The sequence below is a fragment of the Athene noctua genome, chromosome 22 (genome assembly GCF_965140245.1).
Source record: "Athene noctua chromosome 22, bAthNoc1.hap1.1, whole genome shotgun sequence".
Lineage (NCBI taxonomy): Eukaryota > Metazoa > Chordata > Aves > Strigiformes > Strigidae > Athene > Athene noctua.
Genome location: NC_134058.1, coordinates 2,811,046 through 2,835,082, shown reverse-complemented (window position 1 = coordinate 2,835,082; position 24,037 = coordinate 2,811,046). Strand labels below are relative to the sequence as shown.

The following is a 24,037-nucleotide window of genomic DNA, read 5'->3' as shown; positions in this document are numbered from 1 at the left end:
TCACAGAGAGAAAGTCTTCAGCATTCCCCTTTTGTGTGCATTCTGTCCCTGAGCTGCAATTTCTTCCCACCAAGTCAGCTGCCAAGAACTTGCCTCCTACTCGCATCCCAGGTGGACAGCAGGCAGTCAGCTCTCTGCGATCAGGGAGTCTGAGGGTACCATTTTCATCTATAAAAGAGCACTCCTCATCTGTGGAACTTCAAGACCCTGCAGGACATTTATCTAAAAGTCATTTTGCCGCTTATCTCACAATTTTGTATCTAATTTTGATGTAGCCTAGAAAGCACTTAGAGAACTGTTACACACAGACCAACGTTTTTCACAGGACTGGCAGGGACTTCTTATGGACATAAAGTTGTTTCTCAGTGTACTACTTATAAAAAAAAAAAACCACTTTACAGTGAAAATATATTTTTAGTAGCATGGCTTGTTAAAATGGACGTTTTGCTTTAAGCCAGTCACCACCACCTGCTCCACCCTCTGGTTTTATACACACAGCCTGATACAAAAGACGCTTTGCCTGAGTGCCCTGGGGAGAACAAGACATGCTTTTAGTGGATCCTTTTGTGATCTGTAGGCTCTGCCTGGAATGCCTGCAGTATTCAGAGCCTTTTACAGATTAGTCCTTGGTGCTTTTAGCTGCGTATTCTCTTGACCCAGATACTGTTTTCCTGCATTATGGTCATTTTTGCTTCTGACAAGCTCTTGTCTTGTGAATTTGGGACATTTAGCTTAAAAAAAAAAAAAAAAAATTAAATATATTTTTGGAAAGGAAATAACACAGCTGGAACTCATATTTTCTATTGCTTTGAAAAATGACTATAAGGTAAGAATTAACCAGTTATTTTAGGGTTCCTCTAAATCAGCCCTGGGCTTTCAGCTCTTCCTGCCTGCTGTAAAGGCTGCTCTTTTTCTGCCTCTTCTCCAAGCAGAACCCCAAAGGTTCTGCTCAAAAGTGGGGGTTTTTTTGGGTTGTTTGAGGGTTTTTTTAGTGGAATTCAGTTTGCTTCTCAGTCAGAGATTCATTCATTTGCTAGCTACTTCATGATAAACAGATAAGCACCGTAATCAGACTGGTTTGTGGAGTTGGCATAGTAATGGGGTTCTCTGAATGTGAGACTCGAGTAATTCTCCTGTTTTGATACACAGCTGCCAGTCTTAAAGCTGTATTTCTGTCTTGTAACATGAATGTCAGTGAAGTCCTAAAGTCTGAAATACTTCTCTGCCTGTGTGGATCTGATGTATCAACCTGTAACTTTGCTTAGTACCAGAAGTTGCTAAAGCAGGTGGTGTGAGAGTGCATGAGGTTGTTTTGTCATGGTACCTTGTTTTTAGAGGGAGGCTGCTAAAAAGGTGAAATCTCTTTTGTGTTCTTAAGTCCCTGTAAACTGAGATGAATCAGGTCATCTTACTCTCTGCGTCTTGGAACTCGCAGTTCTGGACCGTTCATGTTTCCATCCAAAGCAAAGGTGATGTCACACGTTTAAGCGGAGTGAAACGGAACAGATGGTGTCTCGTGGTTTATTGAACAATGCCATCCTTGTTGGCCTTGAGGCTTTTGACCTTGTTCTGCACTTGTAGTAAAAGTCTGCTTGCTTTACAAGCTATTGCTGCAGCTTGTTCTTTTGTCTATCTGATCTTGCTCTGATGTGGATTATTGACATCTAGCTGCAAGCTGAACACAACTGCTTACTTGCACTCAGGACTGCGTGGAACAGTTGGCCTCTTCCCAAACACCTCTCAGTTTAAAAGTAGTGCCCTTTGTTCCCTTGTATTTTCAGGTGAATAGGACTTCTGTTAAATCAACTGACTCACTTGCCTATGTACAAACAGATGGAACCGGAGACTTATGTTTGTGCACCTTAAGTAAATTTTTATAAAACTTCTACAAAAATTATCTGGGCTATCAGTCACTTGAGAATTAAGAAAACAATCCTGTACATGCTGAAGACTTCTGTAAAGTCTTGATTTCAAATCCTGTCCTGAAACGTTATTCTTAGCAGCCTCCTGGAGTGTCTTTAGCACTGTCAGTACAGCTCGTTGTCCGTTGTGACAGCTAGCTATGGTGGAAGAAGCTGCCTGCAGGGCTCTTGGTTTAATATGAGCCAACACAGCGCTGAGCCGAGCAACAGCCATAAACCACAGAGAGGTCTGGAGTCTTTCTGCTTCACTGGCAAATTGATGGGAATGTTTCGTGTTCTGGGATTTCTGATGCAGTGAGGGTAATTCCCATGGTGGTTTTGGCTTTGAAGCTCTTCTTGAGTACTTATTTTCCTGTTGTGTTGGGTCTGGCGTGACTGATCACCTTAAGCAAGTGTTCCCTGGCTAGTCCTTTTTGTTCCCTACTGCATCCAGCCTTGGTGGCAGCCACAGTTCAGATGTTTGGCTTGGCATCTTTCATTCAGCATACGTGTTCTTGTATGGTGAGAGGGGATGGTCTGTCAGACAGCACCTGGTTGACATGGGTCTGTTCTTAACTGCCTACACAGAGTTCCTGGAAAAAAAAACCACACCACTTTCCCTATGTGCTTTTGTCCATAACACTGGAAGCTTAAAGCTTCAGCATTATGGGTGATGGTGTTTTCTCACAGGAGGTTTATACCTCTGGTTTGTAGCAAAGCCTCGTGGCTGTTTGTCTTAATACATAGTCTGAAAAGCCACCCACATTTTGAGCAGGGAGTACATACTTCTGGATATGTGACTATATGCATTACTTGTGCTTCCTCTGCCTTTCACACTGTGGGGTGTAAGAGCCCTAAATGCCTTACGAATAGGGAGTGTGAGACCTTGACTGTCTGAACAGGGATAAAACATCTTACCACAAATAAACTCCTCTTGGTCAGCATTTGTCCTGAATCTTAATTCCCCACCACAGGGCATGCTACATACAAAATAACACTGCCTTGCCAAGTGTTTTTCCTAATCCTTCCTCCTTTTTCTTGCAGGTGGCCGGCCTAACCCTGCTGGCAGTGGGTGTTTACTCTGCCAAGAACGCCACGGCAGTAGCGGGGCGATACATAGAAGCACGTTTGGGCAAACCTTCCCTGGTGAGAGAAACCTCACGCATTACGGTGCTGGAGGCACTGAAGCATCCCATCAAGGTAAAGTTTAGCTTTGTGTTGCGCTCAGCCTTGAGGATGCAGAACTCCTTTTGCAGCTCTTTGTGTCAGGCAGGGAGCTGCCCATGGGTTTGTGAATAAACGTACTGTTTGAGATGGCATAGGGGGGCTGAGCTCAGTTGTCATTTCACGTGATCTTTTTGTCCAGTTGTGAAAACTGTGGTTGATTTCTACATGTCAGTAATTGAATTTGCCCTCCCTAGGTTGGCAAGCGTCTTACCAGCAAGGCTCATGATGCCCTTGAAGGAGTTGTTCTCAGCGTGAGTACTCGATTTTGCTATCTTGGTCTGTGAAGGATGATTTTGGAATCTAAATAAGAACGGCTGTTTCCTTCCACTCGCTTCAAAAGCTGTAATTCCAGTAATTCTGGAGACATAGCACCCTTGGGGCACTGAGACTGTAAATAAGCTCCTGTGTTGAGTGTGACAGGCTTTAAGCACTCTGTTAACCTTTTTTCCTCTGTGCAAAGCAGTTGGAAGTCTCAGTTCAGTCCTTGCCGTGCTGTAGTTTTTCTCTGTAGTCAGCATATTAATATGCAGAATTCTACTTGTCTCAGTAATTCTTAACAGATTAGATGAACCTAGATCTGCTTGTAGACCAAAAAAGCCGAAGAAGTGTGTGCATTTGCCCATCTTGTGAATGATTAACTTGCTAATTAGGGCTGCTTCTGTATATTTGCTTCTGAATGTGATTCCTGGGTATCAGGCAAATTTAAGTGCTGCTTGAAGCTGCTGAGAGAACATGCTCCCTGCAGGAGTAGCTTTCTCTCAGCATCTCTACAAACACAGTAATAAGTATGAACATGTTTATGACTTACTTGAAAGAGTTAGTGCTGCAGAGAGTTGCTTATGTTTTGATATATCCCTCCCAGGGCATCCAGTAGGAAGTTAATATTTAGGTGTTACCAGTTCTTACAGTAGTTACTACGTGCTTCCTGCACGGCTGCTTTTTCTTATAGAAGAATTGTAGCCAAGTGGACAGAACATCAAATCGACTAAATCCTGACATAGAAGGGGAAAAGACCCTGGTCCTGAGTAACAAGCAACTGAAGTTAAGGCTTAAAAGCATGAGGCTGTAGGAGTGCTGCCTACTTCTTGCTGGTACTATTCTGTGAAGCTGATAGATGCAGGTCTCTTGGTACTTTATGTTCCTTAAGTTTTAACCCTTTTCTTGCAGCCACAGTTAGAAGCACGTGTGAGAGACATTGCCATAGCAACAAGAAATACAAAAAAGAACAAAAGCCTATACAGGAATATTCTTATGTATGGTCCCCCTGGCACGGGAAAGACGCTCTTTGCCAAGGTAAAACTCTGCCAAGATGGTGACAACCTGCATGTTGCCGGATGCTCGGAAAACTTCAGGATCTAAGCACTCTCCCTCGTCTGAAATCTGTTACTGTAGTATTGCATCAACATTGGGAACAATCTTGTGTCTCTGTTGGGAAGAGAGGAAAGGGCATCCAGCCTGCTTCAACTCTAAATTAGTACAGTCACTTGGTTTCTAGTGCTAAGCGTAGGCAGAAGAGCCCTTCCATCTGGAAAATGCACTTGGCAACTGTGACTTGTGAAATCACAACACCAGCCTGCTGTCTCATTTCCACCTCTGTTAATTTTGTGTACTTGTCTAAATAGGGTCTTTCCTGTTGTCGCTTGCCAATCCCAGAGCAGAGCTAGGTATGGCTTCGCTCTGTATACACGCTATCAGGGTGGGTTTTGCACGGATTTGACTCAGGATTTGATATTTGACTTGTTCTTCAGTGCTCGTTCACTAGATTTGAGGTTTCATATACTTGTTTAACAGTGGCAGATTTGACGTGCTGATGCAAGTTGAATTTTCTTCTCTGTCAATACATACGTCAATACCATATCCCGGTAGTATTTTGCTGCCTGCTCTGACAGTATGCCACCTAGTTTGGGTTTCTAAAGCCAATGGAGACAGACAGGTCTAGGAAATGGCAGCAGCAGCGTAAGGAGAGGAAGGGAGAAGTGTAAGAGCTGAGAAGAGATTGGCAGTGGACGAAGTAGTAGTTTATTCTTAACACTTTTCCCCAAAAGCATAGAAACCCCAAAGGGGGGGTGGTGGTAGTGTAAAAGATTGGGGTTGATCAGAAGGGAGATGGATGTAATAGTGAGACCTTTGTGCTCTGGAGAGTGCTGGGAAGCTGACTGTTTCCTGAGCTGTGACTTTTGCACTTGGGTTAATGTCAGCAACAACAGAGATTGTTGCCTTTTTGGAACAGCAGTAACGGCGTGTCATAGCGTGGTGGCCGCCTTTGACTCCTGCAGGGCAAAGACATGTATGGGTCTGTGGTGGTAAGTAGTAATGCTGTGTGACAGGATTCAGATGTAAACACACTTCAGTGCAACTCTCAAAGCTTCCAGCTTTGGACTGATACAAAATACTAAACATTAATAGCAGGAGCTGGGTGATTTTAATGAGCAGAGCAAAGCTTGCTTTTTTTTTTTTTCCCCAGACTCCTGCTGCACAGCAGATAATTGGTTGGATTCAGCTAAGTGTGTTTTGCAGGGGCTGTTGCTGATGTCCTTGGGTCGACTTGTTCATTTTAACCTTCAGATGACTTTCCTTGACTCAGCAGAACTGGGTAGCTCACGGAGTGTGAACTCAGCCTGCTGTCTGTCACCCTGGCAGGTCTCGGCTGGGGGCTGCTTTGGAACTGCTTTCTGAAACGGAGGGGAGGGAGACATCTTCCCATTTACTGTCTTCAAATCCTAGGGAAGTCTGTTCTTTCAGACACAGGTGTTTGTGGGCTAATTCACCACTGAGATGGAGAGCAGGTTTAAGCTGGAGCTTAATTACAGTGTCACATAGCTCCTGGCAGACCTGTCTGGGCTGAAGGAGAGGGAGGCTTTGCCACAGCTGTAATTGTGCCCTGCAGTGACGTGACAGCCTGAGCAAGCTTTGGTCGGTGCAAGCCATAGGCTCTTCTGTTGTGCTTGGTTAACGTTGGCTACATCTTGTCAAACTTGTTTCATGGATAGACTTGCATTTTCTGTCCTAGAAAAAAATCAGAGGGTTGTTTGTTTTATTTTTAACCTGCAGGCTTAAGGGAGATAGCAAAACCCTTTATTTAGTAGCCACCAGACCAATGAGTTCTGGCAGGCTTTAAAATGCAAAAGGAAAATTCCGTTATTTTGCCTAAATACTCATTGGCTTCACTGACCATTTAATCCCAGGGTTTTAAATTTTTTTTGAATGGCTAAAATTTTGAGTTGTATCAGTTAAGCAAGGATCTAGTAGAGAACAGAATCCTTTCCTGCTGCACGGAGGAGGTTATAAACTAAAGCATGAAGAAATAAACAATGCACAAGGTGAAGATGGAGGTCTAAGAACTCTCAGCAATGCCTTCTAGCATTCAAATTTTGTGTGTTGCCAGAAGACTAATCTTTCATTCCCATTCAGAGCAATGCTAAAAGCTGCCCCTCAGGGACTAAAGTAGTACTCTCTTCTCTAAGAGCATGCTTACCCTCTGTAAATAAGCATGCTGATAGGACTAAACGTACTTTTATTTCCCTCCTCATCTTCCATGGACTTGCAGTGAAGGAGAGTGCTTAACTCACTGGTTTTATTTCCTTCCAGAAATTAGCTGTGCACTCAGGCATGGATTATGCCATAATGACCGGTGGCGATGTTGCCCCCATGGGGCGAGAAGGAGTTACTGCCATGCATAAACTCTTTGACTGGGCAAACACCAGTAGGAGAGGGTAAGTAGAGGTTCCTCTGAATCCTAAACTTGTTTTTTTGTTCAGAGAAACTCACTGCAGCAATGTAGTTCAGACCCCTAGTCCTGCTTTGTTGTTGAATGCTGCTCTTGCACAGATGAGGTAACACTGACCAGAAAAAACATCTCCTAAAGTTTTCCTAGAATGAGTGAATTCCCGCTGCTGAGTAATATTCCAAAGGCTGAAAGCTTTTGCTCTTCTGCTCCCTCAGACCCTTCTTGTTTACTTCAGATTTTCCAGATCAGTCATATCTGCTGATCTCATGAGGCAGTGGAGAGACACTGCCCACTGGCAGGCTGGGACACATGTCTTTCAGAGTGATTAGTTCTCTGACAGTAGTTTGAAGTCTTAGCACAAATGGAGGTGTAACCAGATGTTTACACTCTCTGGATATTATGTTCCCTGCTGCAGTTGCTCAGATTTTAGACTCTGATAATGTTTGGATCAGCTTCTTGTTTACTTCTGAGTCTCAAGCAGAAGTAGCAAATTACAAGAAATAAAAGAGGATAAGGGGGAGACGTGCCAAAGGATTTGATGTTAGGTGTAAAGGTCACAAGCTGCTGTGCTTTTTTGGTCACCTTTGAAAGAAAACTCATCTGCAGAAAAGCATTCATGTTGAGGCTAAATCTTGACTCCCTGATTTTCTAAGAGTATGTAGTTAATTTGTTCATACTAGTGTAAATGGATTTTTGCAGTCCAGAGGTAGCTGAGAAGTTGCTTGTCCAGCCAAAATATTAAAATTCAATAGAAAACTTGAAGTGGGTGTCAGTTTAGGGGGGTGTTTGTGCTGTTTTGATTGCAGGTTTTCTGTAAATGTGGCTAACCAGTGATTTATGTGTTCTCTGATTGCTTTAGCTGGACATTATCTTGCAGTGTCTGTTTTAATCCTTGCTGCATTCATCATCTAAATGTTTCTATTTCCCCTTAAAAAAAACCCAAAAAACTTGCAGAGTAAAAGTCCTGAGGATTTAAACTCTTTAAGCTTCTCCTACTCTGAGGAGCTATAGAAGGAAAGGTGTAAGAATTTAAGTGAAATCAGAAAAATAATTTGGAGGAGATATGAGGATACTCAACTGGATGAAGACTGATGGATGCTTTTGCTAAAGATTCTATTTCACAGCATGGCCTGGGTCTTATTCTCTGTCCTGATAAAAACTTCTGTGCATTTGAACGTCCTACACTTCAGAGGCCATCTTGTGACAGTTGTGATCAAAGGTTACATGTGTCCAGCAACATTCAAGTATTTAAGCAGATTTTATTCCAGATATCCAACAGTGTTAGCTGTTAGTATTGTCTTGCCTTTGTTAGCTGAAAGCTGTTGTGATAGAAGACACTCCTCTGCAGAGACTGTAGCTGAGAATATTTTCAGAAAAACTGCAGTGGAGTAAAAGATGTTAATAGGCCCTGAAATCCCTTGAAAGAAAGCTGGTTTTGAAGCTAGGCAAGAAGGTAATACAAGCTGTGACAGCTTTATGAGCAGCTTGGCTCTGTTATTGATAAACATCTTTATGTGCTTTGTCTCTTGGGAAGAGCACTACCCTTGGGTTATAAGTGAATTTATTTTTGTGAATTATTCATTGACTTTATTAATTCACTTCTCCATAGGTAATAAAACCATTATATTATTGCTAGTGTGGTTTGGAAAGGAACAAGTCCATAAAATAACAAAGCAGGTTGCAGGGGAGGACTGGTTTCAGGTTTTCAGAAGGGTACAAGGAAGAAGAATGGCAGGAAGATGCCATTGGCACCCATGGTTTCTTGTATGCTCGTGTACCTGTCTTGTACCCTTGCACACTTTACTCTGAATAGGAGGGAATGCTGAAATGAGCCCTTGAAAATCCTTTGGGAGCAAAGTCTAAATTTCAAAGATCTACCCCAACGTGGCAGTAATGTGCCAGCACTGCTAGCTACAAGCCCGTTGCCAAACCAAGCCCATGAAAACTCCCATCTATATTTAAAAATTTGGAGGCGGTTGAGGTTGTGGGCCCTAGAATTTCTTCTGTTCAGTCTGCTTCTGAACAGTAGGAAACAAAACGCAAGGCCTGGAGTCAGATTTATGGCCTAAGGCATCTTAAGCTAATGCCTCTTTCTTAACTGTTGGGATGGGCCAGGTGTATGGGATGGAAATGTTGCTGTAGCTTCGCTGAGAAATGTTGCCTTAAGAAGTGAATTGGCTCTTATAATCCCTTGGGCTTCCAGCTGGTTAGTTGTGGGTGTCTGGTAGTAGGAGAGGAGAACCCTTGAGCCATTTGAGCCTCACTTACCTGTCTCCTGTTACTGTGTAGTGCTTTCCTTTTGCAGCCTCTTGCTATTTGTGGATGAAGCGGACGCGTTTCTGCGGAAGAGGGCAACAGTAAGTACTTATCTGTTATCTGTGTATGCTGCAGAGTTAGTCAGCCAACAGCTGCCTTGTTTAACCTGATTACCTAGCTTCAACAGGCAAAAGATTAAAACTGGCAGGTGCCTTACTACTCACCTAATTAAGTGATGCAGAGACAAGGAATTAGTGTCTGGCAGCTGAATGGAATGAGCATCTGAAGACTGACTTGAGAATTCCTCTCTGCAAAAGATGAGTGACATCATCTTTTTGGAGGTTTTGCAGGTGACTGGGCAGTAGGAAAGAAAGAGGTGTATCTTGAAAACAAGAGAAGATTATTCATACTGCAGAGCTGGTACCCTGCAGGGTTTGGGTTTTGTCCCAACAGATATTTATCTTGGGAGGTTTTCATAACAGCACTGCTTTTCCCTACATTAACAAAGCTACACTAGCAGCTTCTCCTGTACCAATGATTTGTGTTTTTAAAGTAAGTCACCATATTGCACAATGAATGCTGCTTGAACCCCAGCAGTCTATTTAAAAGAGCTATCCCTAGAAGATTACTTAGAATGTGTAAGTGAATTCTTTGCAGTGGCTGATTTTCCTCTAAGTATCTTACTGGAATTCCCAGTTAAAATAGTGTTCAGCAGGGAAAGGCACCTGGGCCGATAGTTAGAGCCTTGGGTTTGAAGTCAAGAGAATCACTGAATGTCTGTGGGTAAATATTTAATCTCTCTGCTGGAAGCTTTAATTGCTAACCTTTTTCCTGGGTATATAAATTGATCCTTTTTTTCTAAGGTATTACAGTGCTTTGGATTCTACTGTAATGCAAATCCTGACAATACCAGTACTCACTTTGTCAGTAATGCTGCTTAAAACTGTGACCTGCCTTGAGTCCCCAAGCAGTTGATCTTCCTTTGGATTTCATCTTTGCAGGAGAAAATCAGTGAAGATCTCAGAGCAACTTTAAATGCATTCCTGCACAGAACAGGGCAGCACAGCAACAAGTAAGTATCCAGTTTCAGCCCTTACAGCAGTTTGATATTTCCATGAATTGAGGAAATTCTGGAAAGAGTCTGTGGTGTGCAAATGGAAGTTGGAAATGTATGTTCCGTGCTACTAAGGACTTGAGAATATCTGCATAGAATATCCCCTTGTCAGCTTATATACTGAATGTACCTTGCTCTTCCTTTAACACTTGGACCTGGAAATTAGAACTCAGAAGGGCTGTACACAGGGTAGAGATCAGTGCAAAAAAGAGTAGCGGATGTGCAAAAGGGATCTTGAACTGCCTGTCAGGGCAACACTTCCCCTGCATGTGGTATGTAGTGGTGAGCAGTTCCCTTTTGTGTGTTGTCCATACTGTGTGTGGCTCCCAGCACTGCAGGGAAATTCTTTCCCAAAATGGTTGGTATTAGAACATCTTGATGGTCTTAATGAGAACATTCTCTTTCTCGATCAGTACCTGCTGTTTAAACAAGCACAGTATTGGGCCCATGAATATCAATACCACAAAGGAGAATGCAGGGTGTGATACTGGCTGAATGTTTCCTCATCTCTCCAGAAATGCTTCAGCTCGTGCTTGTTCCTCTCCAGTGCTTTGGTGGCTTCTTTCCGTGCTGCTCACGTGTGTGTGCCAGGAGTGGGCTTGAAACTTCGAGGCAAACGAGCTTAAATCTGACCCCAGTTCTTTTGAGCTGTGGGCTCAGTATGTCTGGGTGCAGCGTTGCACGTAAATGTAGGAATCCCAGAGCGGTTTCCTTCGTGGCTGCTAATAGATTTGCTAAACGCAGATGATTGCAGGGCTGACTTAACAGATGTGTGCATGTGTGTGAATTTTATTGCTGATCCATCCATGCTCACTGTGTCACATTAATGCTAGCTTCCTGGAGAGCACTGCTTAAACAAGAGCCATTTCCTGGCTGTCATGAGAGAGATGGTCTTTCCTTGACCTTTTTCAAATAATCTTTGTCATTTTTTTTTTTTCTGTGTGAACTTTACGTAGTTGTTAAGCTTCTCTTACAAAGAAATTGAGCCAACAAGAAAAGTTGTCTGATTGGGAAGGTGGGTTTCTCAGCGAACTGCTCCCTTAGAAAGGTTGTAGTGAAACACCTGTTATAGTAACCTCATGACACTGAAATAAATATTCTAGAAGGTCATTGTTTCAGGACAACAGCAGGGCATTTTCCGTCCTTGGGGTGTCTCTTGAGCTTGTTAAAATCAATGCAATTTTAACTGGTAGTTGCTTGTATGTAGGTCCTCTGTACCCTTCTCTGTCACATTGCAGCCCTTGGAAGGTGTGCCTTTCCAAACTGAGTGGATTGCTAGAAGGGAAGGTGTTGAGCCTGCAAGAACTCTGCAAGATCCTTGGTTTCTTCTCTGGGAGAATAGTGTGTCTCTTTTGAAATGATATATAGAATTGCTTTGTAAATGCTGACTTGAGTGTAATTATTATTAAACAATGTACTTGCTGTTTGCAAGAAAAAAATATAATAAATATATATTGGCAAGATGTGTATGTTCCACAGGACCAAGAGCAAATGGTGCTTAAGATAGAAACTCAGTTTCCAAGGTGAAAACTGTAGATATCCTGAGTTCCTGGGTTATCTGTAGAAATGTCTTTTGCCCTGTGCCTGCAGAGGTGATAAAGATGTTTAGATGGAACTGCAGAACTTTTAAGAATAATAGTGTGTATGTGTTAGCTTCAGATAGTCCCCCCTTTTCCTAGGAAATAGTCCTTTTCAGACTTGTGGTGACTAATCGCTGTGGATCCAGCAACGTGATTTTTTTTTTTGCCCAGATTTATAATTGCACTGCGAGCCAGTGACTGGCAGGGGCTGGTAAGGGGACAATTCTTTCTCCTGATGTTGAATTGCCTTAGCAGAGCTCTGGGCGTGCTTGTTTGGTGCTGGTGGGTGCTGTGCCTCCGTTCAAAACAGTTGGGCTGTCATTTTGTCAGATGTTGAATTCAATAAACTGTGAGCCATTCGAGGAGACTGAACATGTCCTTGTGATTCATGCGCTGCTTTTTACTTCTGAACAGCCTTATTGCTGCTTTGGGCAACGAGGAGTCCTCTATCCATGAATGGGAGTTCACTTGAATAAGTCTAATAGTGCATGTAAATCTAGCTGTTTTGGTGAGACCCTGAGGAGTACTGTTACTTTACCAGTGATTTGTCACCAGTGTAACTAAGTATTGTGAATTGCTGGCTTAAATTTCTCAAAGAACTTCCTGCATCTCCTTGCTGAATAGCTGACAGTGCCTGCATCTCTTGCTCTTTTGCCACAGAAATGAGCAGGGCCTGAATATCAGGTTGCATGTCAATCCTTTATCCAAGCTGCGTTTCTGTAGGGGCTTGGGGGAACTCCTTGTTGGTAGAAAAGGAAAGGTTTCATGCCTGTGTGGCTCTTGGGTTGGTGAAGTTATCGTCAGAAATGACAGCAGAGAACACAGCCCCCTGTAGACTAAGATTTAAACAGACTGCAAGAATGTCAATATTCCAATAACTGTGGTTAAAAGCCCGTTTCCAATTGTAATGCACTGTTAAGCTGGTAACGTCAATTAAAGCATTAAAGTAGAATTGGCATGGGGAAGAAATATCATCACAGAGCAAAAGAAAGGGCTTCTGGCTTCAAAATGTGTGAGGAAAGAGCAGGACCTGCAAGCTGGCACATCTGTACTGTGGAGCAAAGCTTGGTAAAACCAAACCACCTTTGTTTTGTGGTACCCGTTGTGAATGTCTCTCTGCACGTGTTGGACTTGGCAGCAGGAGTGTGATGTCAGACTTGCTTCGAGCAGTTAAGTCAGCTTTTACCAGCTGCCCACAGGCAGACCCAGCAGTGGTACGCTCCCCTCGGGCCAGGCTGGGTCCATTCTGCAGCTTGCTGAGCTGCCTGAGGCTTCAGTAACGCTCTTTGCTTTCAGTTTGGCTGCTGTTCATCCCTTCAGAGCAGGACTAAGACAGCCCCTCATGATTCTAGGGTGCTGCACAGTGAGCTTGAAGTCAGTTCCCCAAACTGGGATTTAAACTGGAGATACGTATGTGCCAGAGAACATCTCTCTGTGTTGTCCAGCTTTGTTCCAAGGTTTCAGACTTAGAGGTCCCTGGGAGGCTGTACTCTGGCTAAATGTTTGTGATATCCCTAACTTGAGGGAGATTGGGGGTAAAGTGATAAATTAGGCTCCAGTGGCAAAGGCAGAGTGGGGCAGGCTCGTATTGGAAGGCTGAGTACTGAGTTAAACGCATTTTGGTTCCAAATAGCTTAAACTGCACTGCATTTTAGTATGTTGCTTGAGATGCTGTTACAAAGCTGTTTCTGAGGAATCTTCAGACGTGTCAGGTGATGAAATGTCTTTGATACTGGCCATGACGGTTCCCAACGTTCAGACTGGTTCATTAATTTTTACTTTTATGGGGTTTTCAGTCTTTCCTCTCTCACTTTGTGCTTCCAGGTTTATGCTTGTTTTAGCAAGCAACCAGCCTGAGCAATTTGATTGGGCTATCAATGACCGAATAGATGAAATGGTGAACTTTGATCTGCCCCAGCTAGAAGAACGGGAGCGGCTTGTGAGAATGTATTTTGATAGGCATGTCTTGAAACCAGCCACAGAGGGTAAACAGTGAGTATCCCTGCAGAACTCTCCCATCCTATAGCATTCCCTTTCTTTGGTTGTTTTTTATAATCTGCTTTCCAGTGTATTCTGTCACACTATCTATAAACCCACTGTAAACAAGTAGTACAGAAGGACTGGAGAGATGCCTCTTGCTATCCTGTTATGGGATGAGATGCCATCCTAGAACTTCATGCCATGGTTTGTTGTGCCCTTAAAATTTAGGGGACCAGTAACTGCACTGGAGGCAATAATGCAAGTAGGAACACTGTTGGAACTCCTCATATCCAAGCCCTTGTCTTTGGCTTAGCAGAGACAAATTGGACCAAGCGACTCGTTTCCTTGTGTGCTGTGCAGTTCTTGCACTTTTTTGGTCTTAATCCAGGTACGCATGTTTGTGCCACAAAATCGGCCTTTCTGGGCCCAGGAGACCAACTTCTGTGCTCAGGCTGGATCTTTGTAGAAAGATTGATCTGATCTTTGATTTCATTGTAAGTGTTGCTCTTTACAAAGCCTACCTCTGACTCCCTCACCCTCCCGTCCTGTCCTGTGGCTACATGCAAACTAATCCTTGTTGTTCTGCTTTTTAGACGTTTGAAGCTGGCCCAGTTTGACTACGGAAAGAAGTGCTCAGAGATTGCCAGGTTGACAGAGGGCATGTCTGGCCGAGAGATCTCTCAGCTTGCTGTGGCATGGCAGGTAAGTAGGGCTTTTACCACTGGGCTGCTTATTTTGTTTTCCCTTTCTGGAAGGTTTGAGTGTTTGATGTTGGGAGTCTCAGATCTTGTCTCACCTTGGAAGTTTCATTATGTCCATACAGTAGTACTAGAATGCTGCTGTCTCTGGGGAGGGTGTCAGAATATCAGTGTAATTTTTCATCTCATAAATAGGCACAGTTTTTATAAACACTGATGGGAAATCCCTTACTGAATTTAAATAAAGCAAGTTAGGCATGGGTTTGGGCTAATCACACTGGCTGTTAGTCACGTTCCAGCTCAAGCAGCTCAGCAGAAGAGGTGCCTAATGCTGGTGCCCATAGGTATGACAGCATTAGGACACTAAAACATCCTTCTACGTTGTTCTAAACACATTTTTAGTGCAACTTAAGTAATTGAAGGAACAAAACTAAAATGGAGCTGAAAAGACTAGGTACTTCTACATGTGTGGTGCCTACGTAGAAATAAGAAATGCAGGCACTTTGAGTTCAATTGTTCACATGCTCAACAACCTTAAGCGCTTTATTTAATCTGGCTTTCACCTTGTTTTGTCACAGCTGCCAGTTTTACTGGGTTGTGTATTTTTATAAACTAACCTAGTAATACCAATTTAAGGAATACGTTTCAAACTATACGTCATGGAACATGCTAATGTCAGCTTCCTTTCAGGTATTGTAAAAACAAAGTTATTTTTTTAAATTTAGTTTAGCAGTTCACAAACATTTTACACAGTTTGTGCATTTCATTCCTCCCACTACTTGTTTTTCCATCTTTTAAGGTACAGAAAGTATTTATCCTTTCTAATCCATTTAACTGCAGTAGTCGTGAACTGAGGTCCAAAGCAGCCATTTGAGTGCTGCTAGTCCTTATTTTATTCCTTGTGTGTTAAAACACAGCTGGTTAATTTTTACCATGTGGATTTTGTATTATTGAAACATGCTTTAAAATGGGTGCTGTCATCTGAAAATACATATAAATACTTTAAATTTGTTTCTAACTGCCTGAAAACATAGCAGACTCGTATTGTTACCAGTTCAGTCAAGAAGCTTAACAAGATGCTTGACAAGTGTTTGAGAGAAGTCCTGCGTATTGATGGGTGCTAGGTGGGCTGCCTGCTGTCCAATTAGTGTGTGTTCAGACACTGTTCTGGAGAACTGACAGGTGGAAGGAAAGACCAGAAGAATCTCAGGCCGTTCTGCCTTTCACAGAGCCTGCAGGTCACGGCTTCACTTTTTTCCAAGTACAGCTGTGCTTTTGTGGGCTTCTGATTTTGACTTCCAGGATAAAGATGTAGGGTGTTTGTTTTAAACTGAATGACAGTGGTGCAGGAGAGAAAGCAGACTACTAATTGTTGTAGAATTTCTTTATTTCTCTTCATTTAGAAGAGAACCCCCTTACCCATGTATGTAAAAGGCTTTGCTGCCTGGCATCTCCTGTAATAAAATGTTGTGATAAATGATCCTTTTGCTTTTTTATCAGCTTCACTTTTTATCACACCTTATCTCCTAGCTTGTCATTACTCCCCAGGAATGACCTCAGGTTTTATCCTTTATCCTTTAAGTGATGAAGGAAGGGAAAGGTGGGGGTGACCTATTCTTTAGAGTTGTGGCCCTCCATCACTTTTTAAAATGTACCTCATAGCACCAGATCTATTAGCAAGGTTCTAGGTAAAATTGCAGGAGGAGGTTATGTTCCTCTCTGCTGTCATAAAACACTCAAAGGGCTTAAAAAAAAAAAAAAATGCAGGAAAGGGTGGGCAGAAAGATAAAAATTTTTTGATGTAGAAGCTGCAAGAAGCTTCATGTGTGTCAGAACCAAAGTTGTTAGTGTTCTGGAACAAGGGACTTCATATCTTATCCCTTGTTGATGAAGAGAGGTGGTTGTGATGTGTCAGGGGTCACTGTTAAAATGGCAGAGGCTTTTTGCAGCTAGTGGCTAGACATGAGGACTTCTTTCCTCAGGAGGTGTCTGGGTGGATCCCATCCACTAGCAGGTTTGTGAGGGCATCCAAAAGGGGTAAAATTTCTGTATTGAACTCTGCCCTGGGAGCTGCCTGCCAGAGCTGCTGATCCTAAGAGCTACCATAGGCTTCTTGTTCAGTCACTGGGCAAGGAATTTGGAGCTGGAACTGACTGGAGCTTGAGTAGAGCTTTACAGAAGGCTGTATTTATACCAGCTTTGGCGCACTGACTTTTGACTGTGACAAGACTTGTTAACACCTTGTAAACAAGTTAAACACCTTTGGTTTTGCCTGTGTAAAGCATTAAGGGTATGGCACTTCAGTGGCTGTGGTGAGAAGCCTCTCAGCGAGCAGGTGTGTTAAGTACTCTTAACCAGCTTGATCTCTTGAACAGTATCAGTATTTTGGGGCCTGGGTCAGCACTAACAGATCTCTTCCTACCTGTAACCTTGTTACAGGGAGCTCTGTAGCTGAATCAATGCTCTCTCCTGTCAGGGAAGGATTACAGCTGCATTTTGACAAGCATTTCTGGCAGTGTTGGTCCTGCCTCATATTCCTGCCATTCTGCTCCCCTTTCCATTGTGCTGGTACACCTCTTTGTATGGCTGTGCTATGAACTGGGTCAGGGAGTTGATCAGAATTAAAAATAGCTTGGCAAGATGAGTTAACTGCGTAGCTACACTGTTGTCCTGGTGTATCTGAGCATTCTGTCAAGTGAACAGCACAGGCAGGAAGAGCTTGAGATGATATACAAGTTCAGAAGATGAAGGGCAGGAAGAAGCAAGAAAAGAGAAAACCAAGGTATTTCTCTTAACAGTTCTGCTTCTGATCTTAGTAACACCTTACAGAGCTGGTAAGCAGCGGATGTTGTGAGCCTGGTGCTCTTCAGAAGTCCTCAAAGCAGACGTGAAACAACTTTGCCTCAAGACATTTACGCTTCCAATTCTTTTCTACGTAGGCTCATCACAACAGCTGCTGAAATGCAATATGCCAAAGGTCTCTGTTTATAAATAACTTCAATTGACCCATTCTGGGGAAGATTATAGCACAGAGCACTAGTGAAAAGTGCTCATTGTGAATGCTGGAGCTTTTGTTTTCAGCTGTTTTGCATAGTGCCCTGATGTGACTTGGAGCTAATCCTCAAAGTGTAGGCTTAATTGCAACATGCCTGTCACTTAATTCACCTCAGCTTTATGTGTGTGTATATATTTTCTTAGTTTCTTCCTCCAGCACTCATTTGCAGTGTTGCTGCCTGTATGCATTATACCTCTGTAGACATGTCTTGGAACAAAACTTCAACCAGAGTTCAGACAACAGATAAAAATGCAGAGGGAGCAGAGTGCCAGGCTTCATCGATGGTGAGGTGTTGCTCTGTTCCACAGGGTCTGTCCTGCTACCTCAAGCTGACTGAAGCCTTGTTGCTTGCAATTCTAATCCTAATCTCAATGTGATGAAACCTAACCAAATCACCCATGAAGCACAGGTAGTACTACGGAAGGCAGTGAGGAATCTGCATTGCTACTCCTGCTTCCATTCCTGAGTCTGCCGGAGTGCTGGAGAAAATGGACGGGGAGCACAGGAAGGTATTTATCATGGACTTGATGGAGTTTTGAGGTGCTGGGATCCCCATCAGCTCTACTTAGCTTGCCTGGGGTCATCTCTCATGGCCAGACTGAACCTGAGAGATGGTTTGGGGAAGAGTGAAGTTCTGAAGCAGCAGGAGGAGAAACAATTGGATCCGTTGGCTCTTCCAGAGAGTAACCTAGAACGGCAGCTTGTGGCCACTCTGCTGCCCCGTGGCCTCACAGTCATTTCCCGTGAAGATGTTTTTGGAGTGCTCTGCCAATATTGCTTTTAACAAAAACATCTCAGTTAAACTACAAGCCTGAGCAATAGCTGCATCTTTCACTATAAACTGGACTTGAAATTGGTTGACTGTCATTTACGTGAGGTTCTAGTTCACCGTTGTTTCAATCTGGCTCAGTTTGTCCTGAATTTACCAAACAGAAAAAAAATAAGATGCAGAAAAGCAGAGGGTGTGACCTCTAGAGCTGGGAAAAATATTGCTGTCTGGCACAGCTAATAGTCTGCATGCTAGAAATCCATTTTAATCTCTTCTACAGAAGACTGAGCATTCCCTTTTGTCCTTGTGCTTTTCCATTCCCCATATCTAATCCTTTATGACTATAGCATGGATTAGATGCATTTGTACACTTAAAAATTCCCTTCAGATCTGTTTATAGTAATGTGCAGACTTTCTAGTTCTGCACCCTGTACTTAAACCTATTGGTATGCTTTAGATAAAATGTCAAAATAGCAACCTTTCACTATTCCAAGCCATAATCCCTGGAAAATTGTTTGGCAACACTTCAAGAGAATTCCTAGGAGCTTTATGTCCCAGTGTTAAGGATAAAGGTGAGCTTCCTGTCATTTCCTTTGCTTTTGTGCCACTGATATAATTGCCTTTTTGCTCCCTGAACCTTGTTTATATATAAAAAATAAAAAATCATCTGCCTGACCAAGTTATGGGAAGAATTTAATGTTTCTATAGTGGTCTGAGCTGAAGGACATTGTAAGTAAGCAGGGAGGCACGGATCATGATGGCTGTGTTTTGGGTTTTTTTAGGTAGGCTGTTTTTGTTATAAATGTAATTCAAAGGATACAGATTAGTTTGGCCAAATTAAAATAAGCCATGTTTCTTGGCTGAAATGAAACATTAGGTCATCTAGGCTGGACTTGACACCTGTGCTCCATCCTTCTACTTCTCCCCCAAATACTTTGTTTTCAGATTATATCATAATTGGATTTCAGCTATAACAAATGAATAGTGGCACTGGAGAAAATGGGTTAAAATTTGTCCATGCAGAAGGCAGAGGTATGAATACAAATGAAGCTCAGTACCATTTTTGTGTGTGTGCAAGCTACTCCCAGAAGGGACAGCTGCTTCTCCCATTTGCTTTCTTGACAGCTAGGGCCTGAGGCTTTCTATAAATAGAAAGTCATTGAGAAAATCAACAGAGCGTGAACTGCACAGCTTTGCAGGAGTTTCCACAGTTGAATTTATGGTCTATGCAGTGGCAGGGAGGAAGGGAAGACATCCTCTCTGTTCTGTGGAGGCACATACCGCACATCCCAGGAAAGCACTTACTCCATTTTAAAACACCAAATCCTCCTGGCTGGAGGGCTGCATTGACAAAAGGGTGCTGGCTCCTTTTTATTTATTTAATTTTTTTTAATTGCAGGACATGACTGGGCACTTAAAGCTAAAATTGGGGGGGTAGAGGGGTTATGGGGGTGAGTCAGGATATTTCAGCTGAACAGAATGTTTCCACTGTGCCCCTGTTAGGGTGGGGAGGGAAGACAGGTCATGTTGTGATAGATGTTGTATAAATATTTGTGGCAGCAGGTGGGTTCTGGAAGCGGTGCTCTTCTGGTGCTTGTGGGAGGTGACTGCCTCGCTGTGCTCGGGGTGCCTCCTGCTCTCGTTGAATACAGAGGACAAGTGCCTTTATGCAAAGTGAATTTTCTATTTGCAGACCTTCTATTTCTCTGCACTCCTTGCCTGCAGCCAGTGTTTACTCCTAACCTGAAGGATGAGCATTAGCCAAACTTGTCACTTCTGCCTTAAGGAAGGATTACAAGGGTTTTGCACAGGGAAGAATCTGTTTTGATGTTTCTTGCAGTAAAAACCAGCTCCTGCCAGCTCTGTGGTTACATGAGGTTTATGCAGTGAGATCTTTTGTGATCTCACCAGTTCCCCAAAAAGGGCTACCAAGTGAGGGCTGGGAGATAGGCTAGGGGAGGCCGAAAACCAACTTGGGTCACCTTTTGCTCATTTCTTGAAATAATATTCCTCCTGCAGTGAGGTAGCAGTAATCTGGTAGGCAGTAATCTACTGTACTGGGGTTTGTCTTCTCTCCCATCTACATCACTGGAGAGTGTGTGCATAAAATGGTCACACTATAATTTCTTTCTGTGGTGCTTTTGCAGTAAACCTCGTTGCTTGATATAATTGATGTTAATGGCTTCTGGAGCCTGTATGTAACACCTTAGAAACACGCTTCAGCCTGTCATGAAAGCCAGACTTTATATTTCTAACTGGGATCTTGGGGAACACCCTGAAGACAGAAGGGTTGGCATGTGTCAATCCATGACGTGATAGCTCTGTGGAAGGAGAGAGGCGTGGACAGAATTTGGGGCTATTTGGGGCAGGCAGCATGGATGTGAGAAGCTGGGAGAGGTCCCAGCCTGGTGTCAGGCTCCCAGTGCAGCTGTACAGGGAACCGCCGTGCCGGGTCATTTGTGGGAGCGCTTGCAGAGGGAGTAACCAGATTTAGAAATCTGTAGCTCGGAGTTGCTTTGTTACCTTGGAGATGGGTACAGCTAACAGCCTAAGCAGCCTTCCCTTCCTCGGAGGGTAGAGCTGCTCCTGTTGGCATCTGCAGAATGTCCATCAGCAGAGCTCTAGCCGTCCTGCCTGTTCGGACAGAGGTGACAATCCCTGTGCTGCAGCTGAAATGGCACGCAGTCCTCTTCCCCCTTAGCTGCCACGGGAAATACTGTGGGCTGTTTGGCAAGGATGTCAGGAGTTTTCAGCCCTTTCTGCAAGGAACTGTGATCAAATTTGTACTGCCTGTTGAAGTAGCAACAGGATCAAGTGTTAATTTACCAAGCAGAATTGGAGACAGGAATTCGGGATATGAATGAAAGGGGGAGGAAAGGGATGGTCCCATGGGCAGATGAGTATGGGGTGGGAGCTGACACAGCACAGAAGTGATGCAGGGGACATTCCTAGCAGAACACAGGAGGAAATCAGGATTAGTGCACGTAAAACATCTGTTTTAGAGGTGCCACATTGCCCATATTCACCGTAGCACTGATGTTAATTCTCCTGTGTGTTTAAAACATTTTCTTTTGTCTTGGATGGAGTCATTCAATCACCATGTGCACCTATTACTCTTTATTGGCTTCACACATGCAGGGCTTTTAAAGCAGGAGAGGAAATTTAAACAAGCCAAGTGTGACTGCAGCCTAACCATACTGGCTATGCTCAGCATTAGGAACCTGTGGCCTTGGCTCTTCCGCATGCAGAGATCTTGCCTCCCAGGAAATCCAGAGGCAGGTAGGCAAAGTAGCTCAGAGACAAAGACTTTAGTGTAGCTGTGAATGTTTCTCTGTGCTTGGGCAGTTGATGTATTTCAGTCCTCAAGGAAAACCTTGCTGACAGTGATAACTCCAGATTGTTCTGGGTACCGCCGCTGGCTTAGAACAAGACTGGATGTTGTGTTAGGTAGTGCATGGAGAAGAAAACAAAAGAGAGGGCCCAGTAGTCTCAGATCTTCACTGATCCCAGGAATTATCATCACTAACTTCTGTCTCCTCTGCCTTTGCCTCTCCAGGCTGCAGCTTACGCCTCGGAGGATGGTGTTCTTACAGAGGCCATGATGGATGCCCGGGTAGCTGATGCTGTGCAGCAACACCAACAGAAGATGGAGTGGCTGCAAACGGAGGGTGCTGAAGCAAGCAAAGGGACTGGCAGAAACCCCCTCCTGCCTTTCCCCAAAGGAACAGCAGTGTGAGAAGTCTGCAGGCTTCAGACCAGCATGTGGGGAAGCGGGTGTAGCAGAAAGCTGGGAGATTCTTTGGGGTAAATGTTTGGTGGAATAATGTGTTGAGAGAAATGTGTCCATTGGTGCAAGGGAGGGGGTACTGCCTCAGTCTGCCTTTGATTTCATGTTTTTAAACAGCACCAGAAAACACAATGTTTTAAATGAGGCAGAAGCAACTGTATTAAAGGACCCCCTTGCTGAAATACTGTTGACTGTGTCAGTCTGTATGGCCTGTCCTGCTGGAGAGGCCCAAACTCCAAACCCTTTTCAGCCATTTGACACTGCTCTGGGGTGTCCCAGTGACATGGGCCTCTGGGAACCCAGGGCCTGTCCAAGCCTGCTGCTCCCAAATATTTAACTTTGTAGGGTTTATGGTCCCGCAGAGGTACTTCCTTTTTTTCCACAGATCCTGTGCATGACATACCTCCTTGCTCACCTCTGGCACCACTCCTTGCTCTTATTGTCACCTTGTCACAGACTTAGGGTAGACTTTGTGTTACAGAGGTGTATTTGGTGTGGTTCACAGCTGCACCTGGTTAACCTGAGGAGAAACTACAGCTGGGCAGTGGGTTGGCTGATAAGCCTTGGGACTTTCCTTGTGATGTAGCTACACCCACTAGTGCCCTGGCTGCTGTCTTTTGTCTTTTCTGTGCTTGGAGGCAGAGCCAGCCCACAGTGGTACCCTGCAAGGGACCAGAAGCTCTGGAGCTGAAGTGCTGAGTGCTCCGTGTGTGACAGCTTTTAGGTCCCTCCGGTGCAGCGCTGTAGAATAACCGCACCCACTCCCTGGATCGCAAAAGGTGGTTTGAACGGCAGTGGAGCAACTGGCACTTCCTCGAGCAGAGTCTGGCGGGCAGTGCTCAGGGGCTGGGTAGCCCTTTGGACATGCTGCTTCCCAGCTTCCCACGTGTCTGATGTGACTCTAGTGCCCACAGTGCTTTGTTTGCTTTCTCCATCCAGGTACTTGCTGCTACAGCCAGTCTGAGAGCAGCTCTAGGTATTTTTTTTTTTCCCTCTCCAAGTAAATCTTTAAGGAGGTGAGTAGGCAAAGCTCAGTAAGTCTGTCTGTCTGGTGTACAGGTGTCCAGCGTGGTCTGAAGAGAGAGATGAGTGGGGCCTCTTTGCCATTGGCTGCTGCCATCAACCTGCTGCACAGGTTTTCTGCTGCATTTCTGGAACAATTGAGAAATATTTCATTGTCAAGTCATGAACACAAGCCTGTCTCAATCAGATGACATTTGTTCTGTCTGTGTGCATACAAGAGACAGGTCAAAAAAAAAATCTCTTGATTTGTTTCTGAGCTTGAACTGGATTTGAACTCTGCACTGTGCTCTGAGTCCCCTTCTGTAACTACACTATGCAAGCACGTTTGCCTGACCTAAATCCGTGCCCTTGAGTACCTTGCTGAGATGTTCTCCTCCAACAGGAACTGACAGCACTCTGCTTTGTCCACTTCACTGGTGGTTGTTGCTGAGCTGTGCGAGATGCGCCCTGACAAGAGCTTGTGAGCAGGGGAGCAGGACAGGGCTGGGCACCAGGGCCCTCGGAACAGGCAGCCTTGTGGGACACCAGGAAAGAAACGCTTCTGGAGGCTGCAAACTGTCTCAGGCTGCCGCCTTCTCTCAAAATAGTTCTCTGATGTTTTCCCCAGATGCCAAGGGAGAACGTGAAGATGCATTTTAGAAGCTGCTCTTTTGTCCTTTAGTCCACTGATTTACTAGAGGATTAGCTATTCTGGGCTTTCCATTTCCTACTTAGATTTTGCTAGAATTATATTTCTGTTGAGCCCCAAGAGATGGAAAGGAGCTAAGCAGAGCCACTCTGCTGAAAAACCCTTGCTAATGAGTTATGTGAGGGAACAGTCTGATGCTGTGTGATTAAAATCTCCAATTGTGACATACACCTTTGATACTTTTCCCCTCTCTTCCATAACCATCTCCATGAAGCACAGAAGGAGCAGGGGG

At 44.0% G+C, this 24,037-nt stretch overlaps 1 protein-coding gene across 3 annotated transcripts in view; it reads left to right on the top strand.

The window, feature by feature from the left end:
- Nucleotides 1–22,305, top strand: part of LOC141969419 (ATPase family AAA domain-containing protein 3-like) — a 29,281-nt gene extending 6,976 nt beyond the window's left edge. Inside the window, exons 8-18 of one of the 3 annotated variants that reach the window (XR_012635045.1) lie at nt 2,946–3,101; nt 3,323–3,379; nt 4,296–4,421; nt 6,717–6,841; nt 9,161–9,212; nt 10,113–10,183; nt 13,630–13,797; nt 14,379–14,487; nt 17,847–18,047; nt 21,446–21,586; nt 21,864–21,974. Coding sequence is in view for 1 of the 3 variants with exons in the window: in XM_074925167.1 (XP_074781268.1) it covers nt 2,946–3,101; nt 3,323–3,379; nt 4,296–4,421; nt 6,717–6,841; nt 9,161–9,212; nt 10,113–10,183; nt 13,630–13,797; nt 14,379–14,487; nt 21,864–22,043 (1,044 nt within the window). In the remaining 2 variants the exon portion in view is untranslated. Of the gene's footprint in view, nt 1–2,945; nt 3,102–3,322; nt 3,380–4,295; nt 4,422–6,716; nt 6,842–9,160; nt 9,213–10,112; nt 10,184–13,629; nt 13,798–14,378; nt 14,488–17,846; nt 18,048–21,445; nt 21,587–21,863 lie in introns of all 3 variants that reach the window. The other 2 variants (XR_012635046.1, XM_074925167.1) reach the window with 2 other exon arrangements.
- The last annotated feature ends 1,732 nt before the right edge of the window (nt 22,306–24,037 follow it).